This window comes from Rhinolophus sinicus, chromosome 4 (assembly GCF_057876585.1).
Source record: "Rhinolophus sinicus isolate RSI-liver-muscle chromosome 4, RSI-T2T, whole genome shotgun sequence".
Lineage (NCBI taxonomy): Eukaryota > Metazoa > Chordata > Mammalia > Chiroptera > Rhinolophidae > Rhinolophus > Rhinolophus sinicus.
The window spans coordinates 26,453,833-26,475,673 of record NC_142504.1 but is presented as its reverse complement, the minus strand read 5'-3'; the positions used below and the strand labels follow the sequence as shown (position 1 = coordinate 26,475,673).

General features: G+C 35.4%; 1 protein-coding gene across 1 annotated transcript in view; it reads right to left on the bottom strand.

The window, feature by feature from the left end:
- The window catches only part of THSD7A (thrombospondin type 1 domain containing 7A), a 352,776-nt gene that overhangs the window by 7,865 nt on the left and 323,070 nt on the right, over positions 1–21,841 (bottom strand). The window contains exons 17-24 of the mRNA XM_019726870.3: positions 20,901–21,054; positions 19,205–19,349; positions 17,753–17,868; positions 14,212–14,329; positions 13,813–13,958; positions 13,216–13,390; positions 7,652–7,825; positions 489–584 (exon numbers count right to left, since the gene is read on the bottom strand). Of these exons, the coding sequence (XP_019582429.3) occupies positions 489–584; positions 7,652–7,825; positions 13,216–13,390; positions 13,813–13,958; positions 14,212–14,329; positions 17,753–17,868; positions 19,205–19,349; positions 20,901–21,054 (1,124 nt within the window). The remainder of the gene's footprint in view (positions 1–488; positions 585–7,651; positions 7,826–13,215; positions 13,391–13,812; positions 13,959–14,211; positions 14,330–17,752; positions 17,869–19,204; positions 19,350–20,900; positions 21,055–21,841) is intronic.

Sequence of the window (21,841 nt, the reverse complement as noted above, 5' to 3'; positions counted from 1 at the left end):
ATTAATTAATTTTTAAAAACCACAGACTTCTGAATTCAAGAAGATATTTGGATTTGTATAATATTATTCCCTTGGTAATATTTTTGGTCTGCATGTGTATTGCCTTTAAGTCACAGGAACAAATATAGTCAACAAAACAGTGACTATATTTTTAAGAAGTAGTGAGTTATTAATATGTTAAGTATCTAGGAAAACAATATGATAATTATTTATTTACTTATAATAATTATTTGAGTTAGACAATAATTTAATTAAATGAATTCTAGTAGCAATGTCTAAAATGTCTGGATGAGGGAGAATTTAACTGAAACATTAAAAAATGAAATAATTTGTCATTGGTCACCAGGAAGTTATACAGTTCAGGTATCCTAAATCCAAGCATGTGTTGAATATTGAAAGAATATCTTTCCTTAATATATATATTTTTAACCTATTACATATGTGTTACAGGAAGACTTTCAAAGAACAAAGAGAAATTGGAGGTTTACCTGTTACATTTATACCATCTGACCTTTGACACCAGACTGTTCGGGAAGAGCCTTTCCAAGCACTAGCCATCCATTTATACTCATAACACTGTCCATCTGCAGGAATACAATAAACATTACCAGAACATTCTGCTGTCCAGAAATACAATCATGGGAATGGAGTATTAATGAAATATTTATAAGCAATTGAAAAGTGATAAGAAATCCATCTCAAAATGATTCAAATGTCAATTTAGTGTCCCGAAGTTGCCATAAATTCCAGATAGATACCTAAATCCCAACACATTTTCCATATCTGCTGTTATACTATCTGATGTGAAACTGGATTTCTAATTTAATTTGATGTTTTACTTAAAGTGTTATAAAATATCAAACATACACACGGGACAGAGGATAGCTAAAAAAATACATTCAATTACCGATCATGCATTTTAACAAATATTACCATTTAGTCATATTTACTTTTGTTTTCTTTTGCTTGTTGATAAGTAAAAAAATAACAGATAAACTTCATGTCCTGTTATATTCCTTTCTGATCAGGTCTCCCTCCATGTCTGTCCAGCAGCACCTACTATTCTGATGTAGATATATGCATTTCTGTGACACGTTTATTCTTTTAATATAAATATACTATAAATACAAATATATATCCATGAATGATACATAGTGTTTTTAGTCAGTCTTAACATGAAAAAGAGTATCATATTCTGAAGCATTCTAAAACTTAATAGTTAACATTACAGATTAAATATTTCTATGTGATTTTAGTGTAGATATAGTCAATTTATTTTAACTGCTATGTAGAATTTCATGGTGCTAATTATTACTATTTATTTAGCTATTTTCTCTAAGGGTGGACTCTGAGGTTGTTTTCCATCTTTGTTATTCCAACAATGCCTCAATGATCCACCTTGTGCAAGTCTCCTGGTGCTTCCTTAAGTAAATATCTAGAGGGGAAATTTCTGGGTATCACAGTAGGGATAGCTGATTTTTATACTAGGTATAGCTCTTTTTTTTTTTTTTCCTAAAAGATGACCATTTACATATCCACCAGCCGTCTACAGGGTTACCATTGCTCTAAATCCTCATGAATATTTATAATTGCCAGATTTAAAAGTTTTTGTCAGTCTTGTGGGTATGGAAAGCTATCGTGTCATTTAAAATTTTAAACAGTAACAAAAATGTTTTGGGGCATTTAGATTTCCTCTATATGAATTGCTTATGTATATCTTCTGGCCTTTCCCCCCCTATTAAAATATATGTGTTTTCTTATTGAGTTATGGGAATTCTTTATTCTGGAATAGCAATTCTAAAAGTATGGTCCAGGGACAACAGGAGACTGACATTCTTTCAGAATGTGTGTATGTGTGTAGGCTGGATTTTCTTCATATACATAAACTAAACTAAAATTGCAGTAGATTGAATGCAAAAGCAGATAAGAGAATCCAGCTGTCTTCGTTTAAACCAGATATTATAGATATTTGAAAAAGAGTAAAACAAGACTATGCTTGTCATTAAAGTCACTTTCTTTTTGTTTTTATAAAAGTATTTTTCAGTAAATACAGTAACATACATTTGGTTTATGATTATTTTAAATAAATTAACAAGCATTTAAAAAATCATCAGTTTTCATTTTTAATATGATAAAATTTGATATATGTCTCACAAGAGGAAAGCAGTTTGGGGTCCTCAACAATTTTAAGAGTATAAAATTATCTTGCACTGAAAAATTTTAGAATTGTTCCAGACATTAATCCGTTGGAATTAATTGACTTCACAAGTATCATTTCTAAGTCTGTGGCTTGTCTGCTAACATTGGTTTTGGTCTACTTTATTGTGTAGAAGATTTAAATTTTCATTTAAATATATTTTTTATCTTTTCCATTTTTGTTTGTGCTTTCGGTGTCATATTAGGGAGATTTTCCTCAACTTTTTTTTCAATCAACTTTGCTTTACTTCTCAAGATTTCACATAAATGGGAGTTGTCTGTTTCTTTAAATTTTGGTAAAACTCATAATAAACGCCATTTAGGTTTTAGCCTGTGTATATGTGTAAGTATATATTTAATAGATCTGAGTTTTTAATAGTTACAGCATCCATGCTTTAGCTTCTCTATTACTCTTGGTAAATTAGAATAACATTCTAAATTGTCTTCAAGATTTTATACTTATTTGCAAAATTTACTCATAGAATATTGTTTTCTAAATACTATTTTATTTGTATTAGTACTGATTTTGTTCTCCTTTTTTTTTCTTCATTGATTTTGCCATGAGGTAGTCTATTTTGTGTTTGGTCAAAGAACAAGCTATTGATTTTGTTGATTATCTCATTGAATTTATATTTTTCTGTTATTTAATTACACTCTATTTCTTTTTTTTTTTTTAAATTGAGTTGAAAGCTTAGTTCATTTTAAACTCTTCTCTCTCCTATATAAGCATCTAAAGCTTTAAGTTCTCTTATAAGTATTATACTTTTAGATGTAAGATTCTAAAAGTGTGGTTTTCAGTTTTTACTTGTGTGTGTGCTTGGGGGATTTCTTTTGCAATTATAATGTCAATGATGTCTAATTTTATTTCATTTTCATTTTGGGATGAGCAATTCTCTTTCTTTCCTTAGAAATTATTGCATTTATTGTAACCTCTGACCTTTCTACTTCTTTACCTACTCTATTCCGGCACATATGAAATGTTTTATCTGGCTGGTAAGTTTGGGAAGATTTAACAGACAATGTAGATAATTCTATTTGTTGGATTAAGTTGTCTAGACCATTTGGATTTCATTTCAAGCATTCTTCTCCAACTTCTAAGCTTTCTCCTCCAACTTTTCATTAATAAAGATGATATTTTGGCTCCCGTTTGCTATTTTATGTCATACTCCTTGTTTCCGGACACGAGCAGGAAGAAGCGTGTTGTTCGATATGCCCTCCAGTCTCCGCTAGACAGCAATTCTCCTGTTCTCATTTATACTTGTAAATAGTGCCCCCAAACTTTGACATTTTAATACTCTGTGTTTCTTAAAAATGTCATGTATTGCTTATATTTGGTGCACGGCTCTACGCATGTGGACACATATACACACAGAAATAAAAATATGTGTGTTCAATAGGTTGCATGTCAAATTTAGAGTAATTCCATTTTCAAGTTTTTATTAAAAATATAACTAACATACAAGATTATATCAGTTTCAGGTGTACCCCATAGTTATTCAACATGTATATACCTAAGGAAGTGATCACCATAAGTCCAGCAACCATCTGACACTGTACCACTTTATCACAATATTTGACTATATTCCCTATGCTGTATGTTACATCCCTATAACTTATTTGTTTTATACCTGGAAATTTGGACCTCTTATTCCCCTTTACCTTTTCCTCCCGTTTAAATTTTTTTTAATTACAGTTGACATTCAATATTATTTGATATTAATTTCAGATGTACAGCACAGTGGTTAGACATGTATATAATTTAAGAAGTGATCCCCCTGACTGGTCTAGTCCCCACCTGGAACTATACCTAGTTATTACTATATTATTGACTATATTACCTGTGCTTTACTTTACATCTCCATGACTACTTTGTAACTACCAATTTGTACCTCTGAATGCCTTCGTCTTTTTCACTCTGTTCCCCAACTCCCCTCCCACCCATCACCTTGATAAATCTAGTACCCATCTGACACCATACATAGTTATTACAATATTATTGACTATATTCCTTATTCTATACCCTATATCCCATGACTAGTTTGTAAAAACCAATTTGTACTTCTTAATCCTTTCCTCTTTTTCACTCACCCCCTTAATCCCCCCTCCCATCTGGCAACCATCAAAATGTTCTCTGTATCTATGATTTTATTTCTGTTTTGTTTATTTTGTTCTTTAGAGTCCACATATAAATGAAATCACATTGTATTTGTCTTTCTGTGTCCGATATACTCCACTCAGCACATTATCCTCCAGGTCAATCCATGCCGCTGCAGATGGCAAGAACCCATTCCCTTCCATGGCCTAGTGATATTACATTGTATATATGTAACACTTCCTCTTTATCCATTTATCCATTGACAGACATCCAGGCTGTCTCTATGTCTTGGCTATTGTAAATAATGCTGCAATGAACACATGGAGGCACATATCTCTTCAATATAGTGTTTTGGGTTTCTTTGGATAAACACCCAGAAGTGGGACTACTGGGTTCTTCTTTGTCTCTTGTTATAACCTCTGTTTTAAAGTCTATTTTGTCTGGTATATTGCTACCGCAGTTTTTCTTTCTTTTTTTTTTTTTTTTTCTCATCTCCATTTTCATGAAATAACTTTTTCCATCCCTTTATTTTCAGTCTGTGTGCATCTTTCAATCTGAGGTGTAAGGATTTTGTTTTCTTATCCATTCAGGCACTCTATTATTTTGATTGGAGCCATTTAATCCATTTACATAGAAAATAATTGTTGACAGATATGTAGTTATTGCCATTTTATTATTCATATTTTTTATCTCTCTTTTTTTTTTTCCATCTTAAAGAAGTCCCAATAACATTCCTTTTAATACTGGTTTGGTGGTGATGAACTGCTTTAGCTTTTTCTTGTCTGGAAAGCTCTTTATCTCTCCTTCAATTTTAAATGATAGCCTTGCTTGGTAGAGTACTCTTGGTTGTAAGTCCTTGCTTTTCATCACATTGAATATTTTGTGCCAATCCCTTCCCGCTTGCAAAGTTGTGGTTGAGAAGTTAGCTGACAATCTTAAGGGAGGTCCCTTGTAAGTAACTATTTACCTTTCTCTTGCTGCTTTTTGGGTTCTCTCTTTGTCTTTAACCTTTGGCTTTTTAATTATGATGTGACCTGTTGTGGTCCTATTTGGGTTCATCTTGGTTGGAACTCTCTGCACTTCCTGGGCTTGTATATGTATTTCCTTCCCCAGGTTAGGAAAGTTTTCCTACATTATTTCTTCAAATAGGTTTTCAATTCCTTGTTCGTGTTCTTCTCCTCCTGGTATCCCTATAATGTGCAGGTTGGTACACTTTATGTTGTGCCGGAGGCCCCTTAAACTATCCTAATTTAAAAAATATATATATTTTTGTTGTTCTGATTGGGTGTTTTCTGCTACCTTGTTTTCTAAATTGCCAGTTTGATTACCTGCATCATGTAGTCTGCTGGTGATTCCTTTCTAGTGCGTTCTTCATTTCAGTTATTGAATTCTTCATTTCTGACTGGTTCTTTTTTATGGTTTCTATGTCCTTTTTTATGCTTGCTATGTATTTGTTGAAGTTCTCTCTGAGATCACTAAGCAACCTTACAACCGGTGCTTTGAATTCTGTCTCTGGTAGGTTGCTTGCCTCCATTTTGTTTAGTTCTTTTTCTGGAGTTTACTGCTGTTCTTTTACTTAGAATTTATTTCCTTGTATCCTCATTTTGCCTGCCTCTCTGTGTTTATTTCTATGTATTACATACATCTGCTATGTCACCCAGTCTTGCTGAGTGGCCTAATGTAGTACGTGCCCTTTGGAGCCCAGTGGCACAGTCTCCATGGTCACTTGAGCCAGGTGCTCTGGGAGTGTCCCTTGTGTGGGTTGTGTGTGTCTTCCTGTTACAGTTGAGACTTAATTGCTATGACCCTCAGGCTGACTGGCTATAGGATTTGGCCAGTCCATAGCTTATGCACTGCTCTGTGGGAGGCTTACCCCATGGAGCGGGATTTACCCCAGTGGGCTCTGTTGCTTGTTGAGAATGTGCTTTGTGTGTACCATTTGTGACACTAATTGGGTTGTGGTGTGAAGCCAACCTCCAAGTATGTTGGTTCTGGTCTCTCTTGGGAGGGGCTCTGGTGCAGGCCAAGGTCAGCCAATGCCTGTGACCAGCTGGGGACTACTTAGTGAGAGCTACAAAGGAATCCATGGTTGGTTGTTCTTTGTTCTGTGTCTGGAGGCATGTGGAAGAGGCCATGCTGCAAACCAAGGATATCTGCCACCAGTATCAGGCCTAGGGTAGCGCTGCAAAAATAGAGCTTCATGAGGTACAGAGATGGGTATGGCAGGGTCCCAGTGAATCACCAGGGTGGAGAGAGTGGAACTCATCTGACCAATTCAGATTCAGATTTGGCCATAGGCATGGGCAAGGGGCTCAACACAGAAAAGATGGTGTTTGCATGTGGCTGCACAACTTTCCCTTTCCCCAACAAGGGAAAATGGCAACTGTCCCTCCAGTCTGAGCCCTGAAGCCACACAACTAAGTCTTGCCTGTATGTCTCTGATGTCCCCTGTGTCAGTGTCCTTCTGCCAGAGACCAGGGTGAGTTTATGTGCAGGCTCTTGAAGAGGTTATCTGGGTTTCTTGCAGTATTCCAACCCCCACAGATGGTTGGAATCACCACTGTTTTTCACAGCCAGATGCTGTGGGGGCTCCTCTTCTTGGCACCAGTAATCTGGGCAGGGAACCTGTGGGGCTGGTGTCCCTCACTCCTCTGGGGGGAACTTCTGTGCCCAAGATATCCCTCATGATTTTCTACTGCCACAGGGAGGTCTGGGGCCAGCCCATTTCACATCTCTGCCCCTTCTACTAGTCTCAGTGTGATTTCTTTATATCTTTAGCTATAACATCTCTGTCAGCTAGACTTCAGATAGCACTCCAGGTTGATTATTCTGTAATTTGGTTGTAATTTTGATGTATTCACAGGATGAAGCAAGGACAGCACTTATCTACTCTGCTGTCTTGGATTTCTTCCCCATCTAGAGTAATTTTTATTAACATACACCAATTAATTAATATAAATCAAGACATCAATTTATGATAATTTAGTAAAATCTCTTTTTGTTGTAGATTTGTAATTTTTGATTCATTGTTTTGATGTAAATAAATTCAGGACAATGCTAGATTCATACACGATCAGGATTGCTATAAGTATACAAATAATGTTTTCCTAATTGTCTCAGCTTTCTTTAGCTCATAAACCTGGGAGAAATTTTCACAATATTTCATATCTAATTTATGAAGGGTGGCCAGATTTTTCTTCCTCTAAATCTTTAAAATTCAGGACCATACCCTTAAATTAATTCTCAGCCTTAAGAGAGATCTTGGCAAATTTGCTTCTTTAACAGAAAATTATGTATCTTGTGCTTTTGCTTATCAACACAAAGTTAAAATGAGTAGATTTCATGAATTGTGGCACTTACCATCACATGATTTTGTTTCTAACATCTGCTCTGGGCACAGGTGTTGATTCTCTAGTTCTTGGATAATTACTGCTCTCGAACGGACCTGTATTCCACCAAAACCTAGGTCCTCACCATTCACACAGGTCAACTGACACAGGCTCCATGAAGACCAGTCCTTCAAATAACAGTCACCTGCAAAACACAGGTGTGTAGTTTATACCCACACCCATAAAGAATAGCCAGCCAGATAGTCATTTTATTTTTAGCCCTGCTGGGCGATGTCTGTAGGTATGCCAGTCATACATGGTATTTGTAAGATTTAGATAAGTATTTTTATTTTTTAAATTTATTTTATTTTATTTTTTATTAGTTTCAGGTACACAAAACAATGTAATAGTTAGACGTTTATCATTTTTATCCCTCACCAATGACAACCCCCTCTCCCCATCCGCTATCCCTCTGACATCGCACACAGCCATTATATTTGCACTGTCTCTATTCCTAATGCTGTACTCCGCTCCTTGTAACCATATATATATAATATATAATTGTAATATTTGCAAGATGTGTGTAGCTTTACAAGTTTGTATTAATATTATTATTTTCTAAGTAGTGGATATTACTGGTATAGAATATGTGCTGCTTTATGATATAAAATGCAAACTACTGCTTGAAGGAGTTTGTCCATTATGATTTCCCTCCTCTTAAGAGATAATAAATACTTGATTAAAACCTACTACCACTTTGTTATTATCATTGTAAAGGGGTTAATTAACTACTTGTTACTATTCCAAGAAAATCTAAATATACATCAAACTTGCCTTCTAGGTATTCACAATTTCAAAAGAGCTTGAAGTCCAAGTCTGAGAAATCTGTATTTTTGTTTTATTCCTATGTCTTTCCTGAGGCACGAAGGTGCTAACTGGGCAGTTGCAGTAGTGGCAATAATGCATGACATTTCCTTTAATTTACATCTTCAGTCAACTTTGCCTTTTTTGTCAATTATTGACTGAAGAATAATATTCATGCAAAATGATCACATATCATAAAAGCACAGATAGCAGAGTTTTCACAACCTGATGATATATTCATGTAACTAACATCCAAATCAAGCAACAGAGCATTCTCAGAATCTCAGAAACCCGTCTCATGCTATGCATGGAATTGTACCATATGTATGTATTTTTTGTTGCATCTGGCTTCCTTTACTCATTTATATTTTTTTGTGAGAGCCATCATCTATGTATATAGTTCTAATTTGTTCATTCTTCTGCTGTGCTTTACTCTTATTATATAAATTACCACAACTTAGATGTCCATTTTAGTATTGGTGAGAATTTGGAGAGTTGTAAATATTTCCTATTATGAATACTGCTGTTGTAAACATGTTAATACAAACCCTTTGGTGAATTCATATATATGCATTTCTATTGGGTACATACCTATGGGTATAATTGCTGGGACATGGTGTAGTACGTACATGTTCAACATCAACCTTTTCAACTATTTTGAGAACAAGGAAGATTTAATGAAGTACACCTTTCCCATATACACATCCTCTCTTCAGGACTGACTGCTTGGTGATACTTTTCAGAAGATACAGTAAATTATGATAGACAAATCCATATGGGTTCTTATCACTTTAATTATTCCAGGCACATCACATGAATAATTCATACTGCCTTATATTATGCTGAAGTAGTCTAATACTATCACAAAGTTTCCTGGATATTTGATTAATGAAAAAACTTCTTGTGCTGTGATTAAGAAATCCTACAAAGACATGAATTATTGACTAACTGATACATATACAATAGTAAAGTGTAATGGTTTTTTGTAGACTTTTATTATAGTACGTCATTAATACTATCTAATGTCATCCTGAAGTGCAGAAAATTCTCATAAATTTTGGAAGTGTTAAGGAGAAAGAAACTAGTACGAATTTTTAAGTAGTCTAAAAATGTTTCAGAACTATTTCTATCCCCTAGGAAATGCCCCTCTTGGGTTACTCAGTTTTACTTATGCAGTAGAAACTATTAAAATTTAAAAACTCCAGTCAATATGAATATCGTATGCCTTTGCCTCTGTGATTGCAAACTACATGGAAATAAAACAAATCTTTTTTACTAGCAGGCTTTATCTCTGTGTTTCTATCACTTCACATAGTGTATTTTGCAACAAAACTCAATAAATATTTTAATGGTAATCTGTGAATTATATAATAATCACCCCCAAAGAATCCGTGTCAGGCTTCAAAGATTCAATAACAAATGAGAGTGAGACATTGCCCTGTACTAAACATATTTTTATATTTTGACTCTATAAACCATTGTAATAATAAAACTACACTATGCCTGTCAAAGATATGACAATTAAGTATATAAAATGCTTTCCATACTTCTGTATTTCACTCTTCAAAGCTTATTGGCTCACATATTGCTAGCTTTCAAAAACCCATCACTGGAGACAACTACCAAGAGAGGGATTGAAATGAATAGATTGCAATTTATAAGAGATGAGCAGCCTCCTCCTGGATTTGTAATTAATTAGAATGGTGTGCTTACCCTGTTCTGTTATTAGGGGATCTAGCAGTTTTCCTTTGCCTGGCTTACCACAGATTTTAATCTTATGTTTATTTATGTCACTCTTAGATTAGCAACTGAATCTTCCATTAAAAAGGTAAACTCTATGAGGACAGAGTGTTTGTCTCCCACTGTATCTCCAACCTTGAGCCCAGTGCCTAGCCTACAATAACACTTGATTAATAATAATAATAATAATAATAATAATAATAATAATAATAATAGTAAATGGGTGATTGTGCTACAGGAAGTATAATGACAAGTGGGGAGACTCCACAATAAATCACATGCCAATGCCTGGCAAGGATTCCAGGTCTGCTTAATGTCATGGGTGTCACAAGGATCCTGTTATTGGCAATGGAGATTTAGTTTTGGATTAGGTAGTTTTTCCAGCTTTTAGCTTTGGTTAACTTTTGATGACCATGTGGCTGTTCCACACATCAAAGCCCCAAGGTTCACTCCCTGGCCCTGTCCACAGCCCTAATCTATTGTCACAGCCCCAACCTCAGTCTGCTGTGAAGCAAAATAATTTTATTAAATTGTATTGTGTGTGAGATCTGGACGGAAATCAGGCTAGTTTGCACGGGCAAGAAATAAAACAGGGTAATTGCTGGATCAGGAAAAGGTTATTATTGGCACGTTTGGGAATATCTAAGAAACAATACTTTGCCTAGGTTCAGAGTCAGATTTAAAAACAAAACGTATTTTTTTAACCTTAGTATCTGAAAATATCAGTATGTGCAAAATCTATTATTACAGCTGAAAATATAGAGTGAGGAATACACTCAAAGTCTAGCATATAGTTCAAAGTATCAGGGGTTATTTTATTTACTGTTCTATTTAATTTATTCAGTTTATCTTAATAATAAACTATAGAAACTACCATTATTATCACCTCAAATAATTTAGTTACTAAAGAATAAGAAAATTGATGAGTGAATGAATGGGCAACCCATGCTGTCAGCTCTTCCAGCTTTTAGGGACTTGACCCCATTTAAAAAAGAAAAGAAAAATACTTAAGTTCATCCATTAAAAAAATTTTCTTAAGTCATATGACTTTTATACAGAAAGTCTATTTTATGTCCAATGGGTATTTGTTTGCCAAATCCTCATTTTTGTTTTTTTGAGATCGTATTTGAAACAACCTGTTTTTTAAACAGATTTATTTTTTCTTATCGTAATTTTAAGCAAATTGGGAGAACAAACATTTTCCACTTGAGGGTAAAATATAGGTAACTCACTTCCAATTTTGTTCTTTTCTAGTTCACTAATAAACTGTTGCCACCGTATCTTTCTCAAGGCCTTAGGCTCATACTTGTCATCGAGTTTATTTTGACCCTTTATCTTCCCTAAAGTTCTCTGCATCAACCCAAATTCCTAAACATTAGCTTAGCACTGTTTGGCAATTAGTTTTATACTATTTAGTATACAACATTTGTTTTTCACATTTTACTGCATGCTACCCTTTTGTCGAACATTGCATCAGAATGACTTCTTTCAAAGTTTTCTTCATATATATATATAATTTTTTCATTCTTGAATCATAATTTAGCTAGGGATAGAATTTTAGATTGATGATTATTTTCCATCATATTTCAAATACAGTCATGTGTTGCATAACGATGGCTCGATCAACGATGGACCACATGTACAACGATGGTCCCATGAGATTATAGTGGAGCTGAATTTCCTGTAAGAAATGGAAGGATATGTGGTTTAGGAGGAATGCTTTCTTTCTCTGATGGGAGCAATACATGTGGGGCTTGGCAACAGATTCCCTCTCACTCACAGCACCTTCATTTTGAGGGCACAGATTCCATCTCCATCAGTCAGGCACTGACCTGTTTTGGCACAGAGGAGCCTGTACCCCAAGCACTACTTATTCAGAGGGTGCTACAGCCCTCCCAGGTCTAGCATGGCCTTCAGAGTACATTGCCGTAAATCCTTCTTGAGAGCATAAGCTCCCGTACAGGACACGGGCCCACAGGAGCGGTCTTTTAACAAGTATTAAGTGTCACTGCCGCTTTACCAAAAGGTTTCTGTGGTCGTGTGGAGCCAGCCTGTCCCTGTACTTTGGAAATATTTTGGGGTTGTCATGATATAAAGCATAGATATGTTTTATTTCTTCCATTGATTCAATGCCAGAGAGAGCTCTCTGTGCCTGACAGGGTCAATGGAACCAAAAATATTACATCCTCAGTTCTACACTCTCTATAAGCTAATCACTTTCCTTATTATGAACACCACAAATTTACTTAATCTGACCACTGCTCTAACATCCCTAGATTTGTGTAAGGAGACTGTATGATGTTCTCACAACAAAATCTCCTAACAATGCATTTATCAGAACATATTGACACGTGACATAATATTCCATTGTCTTTTAGCTTTCATTGTAATTGAAAAGAACTCTGCTATAATTCTAATTTTGTCTTCCAAAAGCAGGTAATCTGTTCCTTTCTCTCTGAATGTTTTAATAGTTCTCTATTTTCTATATTTTCTGTTTTAACTATAGTGTATCTGGGTATGAATTTGTTGTTGAATCTACTCAGGACCCAGAAGAAGCTTTCATTATATGGACTTAACTTTTTCTTTAGCTATTATGTGTTTAAATGCTGCTTCTCTCTTATTTCCTATTCTCTCCTTCCAGAAATCCTAAATAGATGTTATGTTCTATCCTTATTTTCTCAACTTTTCTTTCATTCTTTCCCTGTCAAGCATGAGCCTAAGGCTTTAATTGCCAACCCCTGCAGATGTTAAAACTTCAAGGTTGTATGTGTCCATCACAGCCACACAGGAGACCTGGACTTCACCCCCACTTGGCAGTAAGGAAGCAGCGCCTCCATTCACCCATACTATAGTATCCAGCTATTGGCACACATCGTACTGAATAAGAAGAGTGCTGACACCCCTTAATTTAGACAATAGGTGCATCCTCTTCTCGACCCCCAGTCCTGTTAAGAAATAACCAAAATATGAATTCTGTTTTGCTGTTGTTACCTGGGCAAGGCTGAGTGCAGGTTTCCTCTAGGACCATTTGTTTATTACCATCTATAATGGGTTCAACTTCGGTACAGAATTCTTCATCCACTACTTTGCTGAAATCATCAGCTGACCCATCACTCACTACACAAGAAATGTTTCTTGTTCTGGTCCCTTCTCCACACTGGGCATCCTGGAATGAAGGAAGAAATAACTAATTAGGAAAAGAAAAATAATTCATTAGTGAGCTCATCAATTACAGTCATCTCTGCACCACTGATTTTGATTTATGAGCAGTTAAAGAAGCATTTGAAACCCTAGGGAAGAAGTCCTATAGGGCATTAGCTCTAAAGCATACAATGAACAATTTATGTGTTTCCTAGCCAAAGACAGGCAAATACATTTTCATTAAAATGAATCAGTTCTCCAAATGATTTTAAAAATACAGGACAGGGAGTGCTTGTTATCAAAATTAATTAAGCAGTTATGAAATGGCAAGGCATCTAAAATCTGAAAGAGGAAATATAATGTGGGCAAGCTCTGAAAAATAATTCTAAAACCAAGTCTCTGCAGATAAAGAATGCACATTCCATATAACTTCTTGGGATTTGATACCTGTACTTGGCATGGAGACCAGTGACCATATTGCCACCGATAACAGGGCTTCACTGGGCAAGGCTTGGATTGTTCCATCAGGGCAGGGCATGGTCTTCCATCACCCTGAAAGGGCTGGGTAACTGTTCGTCTTCGGATCATTTTTCCTTTAAGAGATACAAGGGAGGCAGCTTTATTGATATGTTATAATTGTGCAAACACATATCTTATTGGGAAAAAGCATCACAGACATTCCTCCTGAGGAGATCTGAGGAACAAAGAAGTGTCAGATGCTTTGGAAAGAAGGATGCCCTGATTCAACCTTACTGAAGATTATTTGATATGACTGAAAGCAAGAAGGACATTTATTTTTCTTATTTTTTGACCATTAGCCTCATACTAACCAAGGTGCACACTAACCTGTGAGGCCACATGTTTGAGAACATTCTGACCAGGGAGACCAGTCAGAAAGCTGACAGTTCACAGGGCATTCCACCATGCAGGATGTGTTCATCTGCCAGTTCTTCTCCAGGCCAAGCTGAAAGGAGAGACGTAGATCTGTTTGTACTGATATGAAGGCATTACTACAATGGATTGCTGATGGGAGGAGGGAGGAAGAAAGAAGACAGGAGTGGGGATGAAAGGAAAGCAGAAGAGAGGAGAGGAAGAATAAGTAGGATGCAAGACAGAATAAAAAGGTATCTGGAGGACAAGTACCCAAACCGTTAAAAACATAAAGTGGATCAACCCGGGAGAGTGGGAGCAAAGGGTACATGATAAATGAAGGAACACATTTACTTGATATGCTTATACAGTTTTGAACTTTGAAAATAAGCAATGAAATAATATTTCATTGCCAAATTAGTTGAATTTCCCTAAATGAGGAACAAATAAGTGTAAGCATGACTATTTTCCATTAGTTAAAACCCAAGAACACCAAAAATATACAGATCTAAAATTGTATCTTTGGGATATTGTTTATTTTTATGTGTGCATGTTAAATTGAAAAGCCAAAGGTAAAGGTTTTAAAGATAAATTGTCACTCAAAACTAATAATATATCGAAATAATATAAAATATCAGTTTTTAAGTACGCTATCTTTCTCAAAAGTAAATCTGGATCACTAGATTTTTTATGAATATTTTATATACATATTTTAATTACAAAGATTTTTTTTCTTCTAAAGCTAACCTCAGAAGCTAAGATATAATTCAGTTATTTTAGCATTAGCCTCTCATCAGATAATAACATTGTGCCATTTTATTGGCATTGAGTTCCAATACTTATTTAAGTATTCTTTAAAAATACTAAGATGAAATTTCATCTACTGTATATACAAACATTAAAAAAGTCTAAGGTACAAAGTAACATTGAAATAGAAAAATTTAAGAGCATGTTAGGAGAATACAATTTCTTAAATTGGTAATCATTGGGATTTTCGAGACCTTTTTTATTTCTTCATGAGGAAGAGGTTTATGTTATCTAATTTCTATATCAGAAGATAGTAAAAGAAAAACATTTCTGAAATGTTATTCTGTGGTTCAAGTACAGCTCTCGGCTCTAAGTAATCCACTGAGAGGAGATCGGATGAATGATTTATGTACTATATCCCTCTTTGGGCACTCAACTTATTAATATATTTTCCATCAGTAATACTTGACAGAGATGGGCATTTGGTATGAAAACTTACCATATCACTTAAATAAATTCTCATAAAGTAACTTAAAGTCGTGGGAGGTTGGAGATTAGAGTAATAAGGTGAGATGATAAAAATGTTGTGTTACATTTAAGGTAGCTAATAGTTTTCAAAGAGAGAGGGTTTGAATCACAGAATTGAACCACCACTGACTTATTCATTTAAAATTAAAAATGATGTCTATTTATAGATAAACTGGGTATCCAGTAGTAAAACTTTTTAACCCTATACTACGTTTTTACTTATATTTATTATATGTCTTTATTTTCTCATATCTATCTATCTATCTATCTATCTATCTATCTATCTATCTATCATCTATCTAAACATATGCACAAAATGAAATCTGTTCAGGGATCAAAGGATAGGAAAGGAGAAATCAATTACTAGGTATCAGGTGAATAAATGTCTGGAAAACTTCAAAGACAAAAATACTATATAAACGCTGGATGGGTTTAACCTCAATTTTCCTCTGTTGGGTAGTAATGCCATCTTTCCTTTTGTCTGTTAGAGGAACAGCAAGAGTTAGCTACTGCTGTTGCATTGAATGCAGGGTTTACACATGTATTAGTAGGCAGGCAATCAATCCATTTGTAAAAAGATAGCCTGCTCTTCTAGGCTATTATTTAATCTTACTGCATCCATGGGGATGGATAAAATGGCAGATGGGTTATTTAATCCAATTCCTGCAGAGAGTAGCACTGTTCTCCCTAAAGACAGTGTTTGTTAGGATGTTATGATTTAAATCCCTAATTGCCATTGCAGTCTTCAAACATAATATATTTACATAAGAGTAAATTTTTCTAGTTACCTAGATACTTAAAATTAGTTATTTGTCCGGTTTTTACTCACATTTCATATAAGAAATGAAAGACCTTATTTATACCTTTGTCGTGTAGTTAGTTATATGAGCTATTTTAAAATTGGTCTTCTATGACTTGGGTTAAACGTTCAAAAAGCTCTTAGAGCTATTCATTTTATATTTCACTCTGACCCAGGAGGGCTTTTATATGTGCATTTGCAAGAAGAGAGACATAGTAATCAACTAGAAGTAGAAAGCTCTCCAGCCAGTATCTGACTATAGTCAAGTTTATTAATAATAATGATATTTTGATAATGATTACATTACTTTGATGTTATTCGTTTCCAAACCAAATTGATTCAGGTATAAAATTTCTAACTAAATCTAAAGTACGGATAGACTAATTTATAAGATAGATGAGAGTGAGATAAATTTGTTTTCAGCACATTTAGGAGCTCTGTTCACATGAACAGACATAAAGAACGTAAGTTAAGTCCACATGATAAAGATGTCAGATGGATTAACATATCTGCATCTCGAGTTGTTCCCTTAGGAGTTGGAACGGTTTACCACAGGCTTATAACAACCCGCAGGATGTACAGACAGACAGCAGTCGTAGTCACCATATCCACTGAACCCTAATGTGCGTTCAGTAGCTCTACCAAGTCTCTACCCGTGTGTTCTAGATCTATCAAGGCTCCTGCTGATCTTGGTTTATGTTTAACCCAGTGGGCCTCCGATGCAGTACCAGTCAAAACCTGTCGGCAATGTGAGTACCCTTTTGGTATGGAAATCAGACAAAACAATTACAACATGAAGTGTAGCTTCCTGAAAACTAAGAAAGGCCAAAAACCGTTTCCTCACATGTCAGAAGGTCACATCTAGAAATAATGCTATTACTTTTGCAAATTGGAGAATTAACAGTTTCAATTCTCTGTATCTAAAATATACTAATGGCAGACTCCATTCCTTTGTTTGAATTTCAATCTCTCCCTTATCCACACCTGAGTACTTAGACTCTCACAGCTGGGTATTAGATCTTAATATCAAAATCTGCTACAAAACCACATGCGATCAATGTTTAACAACAGAGAGAATGAATGATGGATCTTGGCAGGTGTCCCGGGCAACACAAAATTCACATGAAATTACAAAGATGATGAGTAGTCTGATTAAGATTTATTGCCTATCTTCACCTTGATTATTTATTGTTCCCCAAGCATTTCTTTCAGAAAAGGCTAATTAACATACCTTTGGGCAGAACAAAATACAGGAAATTATGTGTAGAAATCAGTAGTGTTGGACAGTGTCTCTTTTCAAAAGGGTGCTTAACAGCCTCTAAATAGTGCAGAAAAACATCTGCTGGCGATAAGCTTCGTGGAGCATAGGTCACTTGGCTCAGCATGAATTGGAATTATTAGGAAAGAATTTACTCACAAAGGTATAACACAGCATCCCCTCACCTCTTCACAATATTTCAGGTCAACCGACTTGCCATCACTTCGAACACAATCCAACATCCTGGTTTTAATGCCATTTCCACAAACGGCCTTCTCACTCAGCTGGCATGTACTCCAGTCTGAAAGGAAGGGAGCTCATCAGAACAGAAGGCCACGTATGAAACAGATTTCAAATGGAACTCTGATGACCTGAATCCCATATTTAATTCACAACTGCTTCCTAAGCCCCACAATCAATCATCCCACATGCAGAGCATATGGGTCCTAGCTTTGAACATATCAGGAGTCAAATGGAATTGCTGGGGTTGCACATAGCTGCAGGGATTATTCTGGAAGGCAGATGTCTACTTGACAATCTTGATTGCCGTTTGGTGGTATTATAAAAATGGCTTTGGCCTACAGATCAAACGTGACTTAAAAACTTCTCCCCTCATAAAAGCAGAAATTTCAATTTTAACATTATTTTTGTTTTAGCAAAAGAATCATAATTTAATGGATGGTACTTTAACTGTGTTATATTCAAATAAAAGTCTATTTCACTTAGTGCTCATATTTGGAACGTTTTAAAACATACATTTCAAAATCACTTTGGCTGTACTTATTTCTCTTATTTTATGTCTGTCGCAAAAATAATTTTTTCACCTTTTTTTTTTTTTAGAGTAACATAGAGTATCCCAGAAAACTCTGATTTCCTTGTGTCATCAGAGAAAAATGAAGAGGAAAACCTAAAGAAACAAAAGCCAATCTGACTGCTGTGTATCATTGTACAATTTCTGGAGTTTATTTCAGTGTGAAAATTACTTGGAAAAATTCCAAAAGCTTCAGTGTTGTCCCAAGTCATATACAAAAATTCTCTTCTTTCTTCGAGTATATGTTTTGATGGTGTGAGGTGAGGGTTAGGGAAAAAAATAGAATTTATAATAAGCCTTTTTTTTTCTGAAAAAAATACTAATTTATCAATTTTTATCTGTACCTTTGACAATATTGAAATCGTTAGATTTTCTTTATATACTTTTTGGCAAGCTTAAAATTGCTGACATTTTTACATACTTATGAAATACCCCCCACACAAAGAATTGATGTCCCACTATGTTATAGCGATTAAACATCTTCTGAAATAGAAAGACATCTCACAATAAACCTGATACCCCCGGGAAACATCTTTTATTTGCACCTTCCCAAAGTGGATGTCTTAAATAGGATCACTTATATGGTTTGCAATCTACCTTCAAGGCTAATGTTTGTGTGACATTTTCATTATCTATATCTTGATGTTTATTAAAAAATAAAACAGATAAATATTTCTGTTACATAATAAAGAATTATTTCTGGGAGAGTAAGCAGCACATCCAAAAGAAACACAAATGGAGATGAACAATACTTACGGGAACACTGCTGAGTCGACAGGCACGGGGTTTGGCCTTTAACTCTGTGATGAGATGACTATCCACGTACCTGTTACATTATAATCGTAGTGGAAGCAGTTTCTGTTCAGGTTACAGGGCTCCTTCTCAACAGCATCAGGGCAGACTCTTCCTTCATCGGCAGGTTGTCTGATGGGATCGGCTGACCTTTGCCGGAAACTGCTTTGATTACAAGGCTGACAAAGAATAATACAACGCCTCAGAAAGGTGACTACTCAGCTACAAAAAGGATAACGTGTTAGGAAGAGCACTGCAGCAAGAGTTAGGACTTGGAGCCACTGGCTGACTTGAACAATCTTATTATACATCAGTTTCTTCATCTATAAGATCAAAGTGGTGGGTGAGTTTATGATGTCCCATCTAGCTATAAGATGCTTAAGAGTCTGTGTGTCAAATACTAATAGATACATCACATCACATGTATGTAAACATACATATGGTCATATTAATTATTACTAACTAATTACTACTAATTACTAATACGGAAATTATTATCAATCTAATCTAATCTAGTCTCTTGGACCCAAAAACTGTTTATTTCAAGGGTAACTTTAAATGACTAGCTGTTACCTAGTGACCTTTATTTCCTAATGTGCACATATTCATGCACACAAACACAATTTAGCACTTAAAAGGACTGGCTTGCCAACTTCCTCCTGGTACAATCTTGTTCTGAAAGCGATTAGTTTCTAAGAACAGGGGCAGTGACTTCAAATCTGATGCTATGGAATTAGAATAGAAAATCATTTGCATACCGTTGTGAAAATTGATTCTTTATTACAATTTAATCTGTATCCAAATCAACTGCCAGCCCTGTTTTGCTCTTGCTGTATCAGTTGGCTCTAATCAGCACCTTTAGTAATGTTAACACTGAGATACAAAATTAATTTTTCCTTGAAAACATGCGTCATAAATTCTCTGAAAGGGTCCTATATTGTATTTCAGCAAATTAATTCCACACTACATGTATTTACCCCATGCTTTTCATGCCATTTTGAAATGTGCAGCTTTACAAAGCTGCCCAGGGGTAAACCCAATTTTCTACATCATCAGCCAGTTCTGTTTCAAATGACTCTCTTCCCAGGGTCCCATGGAGGAGTCCCTATGGGCTGGTGAAATCTAGAAGCTTTGTGTGATTTGAAACTCTCAGCTGGCCTCCCAGGCCCAAAGAGACAGGGAGTCAGTGTGTGGAAAGAGATTCATTGGCGCGCAGCTTTCTTCTTTCTACTTCCTTTCTTTCCAGGATCCTTTGTGTTTCAATGTTAATACTCCTGCTGCAGAACCCCCACTGTGTGAAAGATTATTCCTACAATTTAAATAAAATGGATTGGGCAAAAAGCAAGGGATGACAATAACCCGACACTATTAAAGTACCTTTACTAGAGCTCCATTCTTTGTCCCTTTACCTGGAGGAAGTCATTATGACCACTGCAGTTCTTCACCTGCTGTGTATTTATAAGCCAATCTGAAGGTGTTTTGTGCTGGGTTAGGAGGATGCTGGAGGAGTATACAACTGGCAGGAGGTCAAACTGTTCTAGTGTGAGTCGAAACATTGCTGACTTTAAAAGACACACTCACAGAATGAAGTAGCCAAGAAAACACCCTTTCCTTTGATAACTAATTTGGTAACTAATTTAGTAACTATGACTTTCTTAAAAGTTTTCTTTAAAGCTTTAGTGGTAAGGCATGAAGCAAACTCTATATTAATAAAGGGCTAATCATCTCACCAAAGTGCATCGAGTCCATGGACCCCATTCAGATATCACACAATCTTCCGGACATGGTAATTTGCATTCTCTAGAGCCCAGGGGCATCTCCTCTGGGTCACAGAGGTAATCCTCTACATGGTCAGAAGGGCCATCCGCTGTGTTCTGCATGCATCTAGAAGAAAACAGACCTATCAGTGAAGGAACCAGGACAGTTAGAACAATGGCTAACGCACAGGATAGATGGTTAGTCTTGATACCATCATGGGGTTGGGGGATGGAAAGGTTTGCATTTAATGAATAAAATTCTTCAAATGTGAAGACATAAAAGGATCTCTGCCTCCCATAAATATTAGTAGAGCTTCAGTATGATTTTAAAATTTATGCATGTGGATGTCATCACAATCCTTAAAAATTATAACCACTGTGTGTATGTAAACTCTGTATGTCTTCCTCTGAAGGGAGAGAATCATGTACAACCGTGTATGATGCAGGCACTAATGAGCAGTGGTCCAAAGAGATTCATAGAGGGGTTGCAATTTTGGAATATAAGACATTTACGTTTTCTTCTGAAGAAAATGGCAGATTCTGTAGAGAAGGTAGACGCATATATGATGGAAGACGAGGCACACTAAAATCTCCTAGTGACAGGTTTCACGAACGGCTATTGAAAGTAACTGATGACATCTGTCAAACAGTTTTGTCATTTAAAAAGTTATTTAGCCTCTCGTGCTGATAATTGTAAAAGAAAGCAAGAAGTGAAAAAACAATTATCGTAATAGCAACATTCTCTAAATGTGGTTGTTTGGATCTTACTATATTTATTATTATTATTTTTATTAGTATTACCTTTTTTATTATTAGTTTTTCTTTGTAACAGAACAAATTCAAACATTTTATTGCATTTCATTCTATTATAAGCAGTCATGAAGGGCTGTTTACTTGGGCATCTAATTAATGTG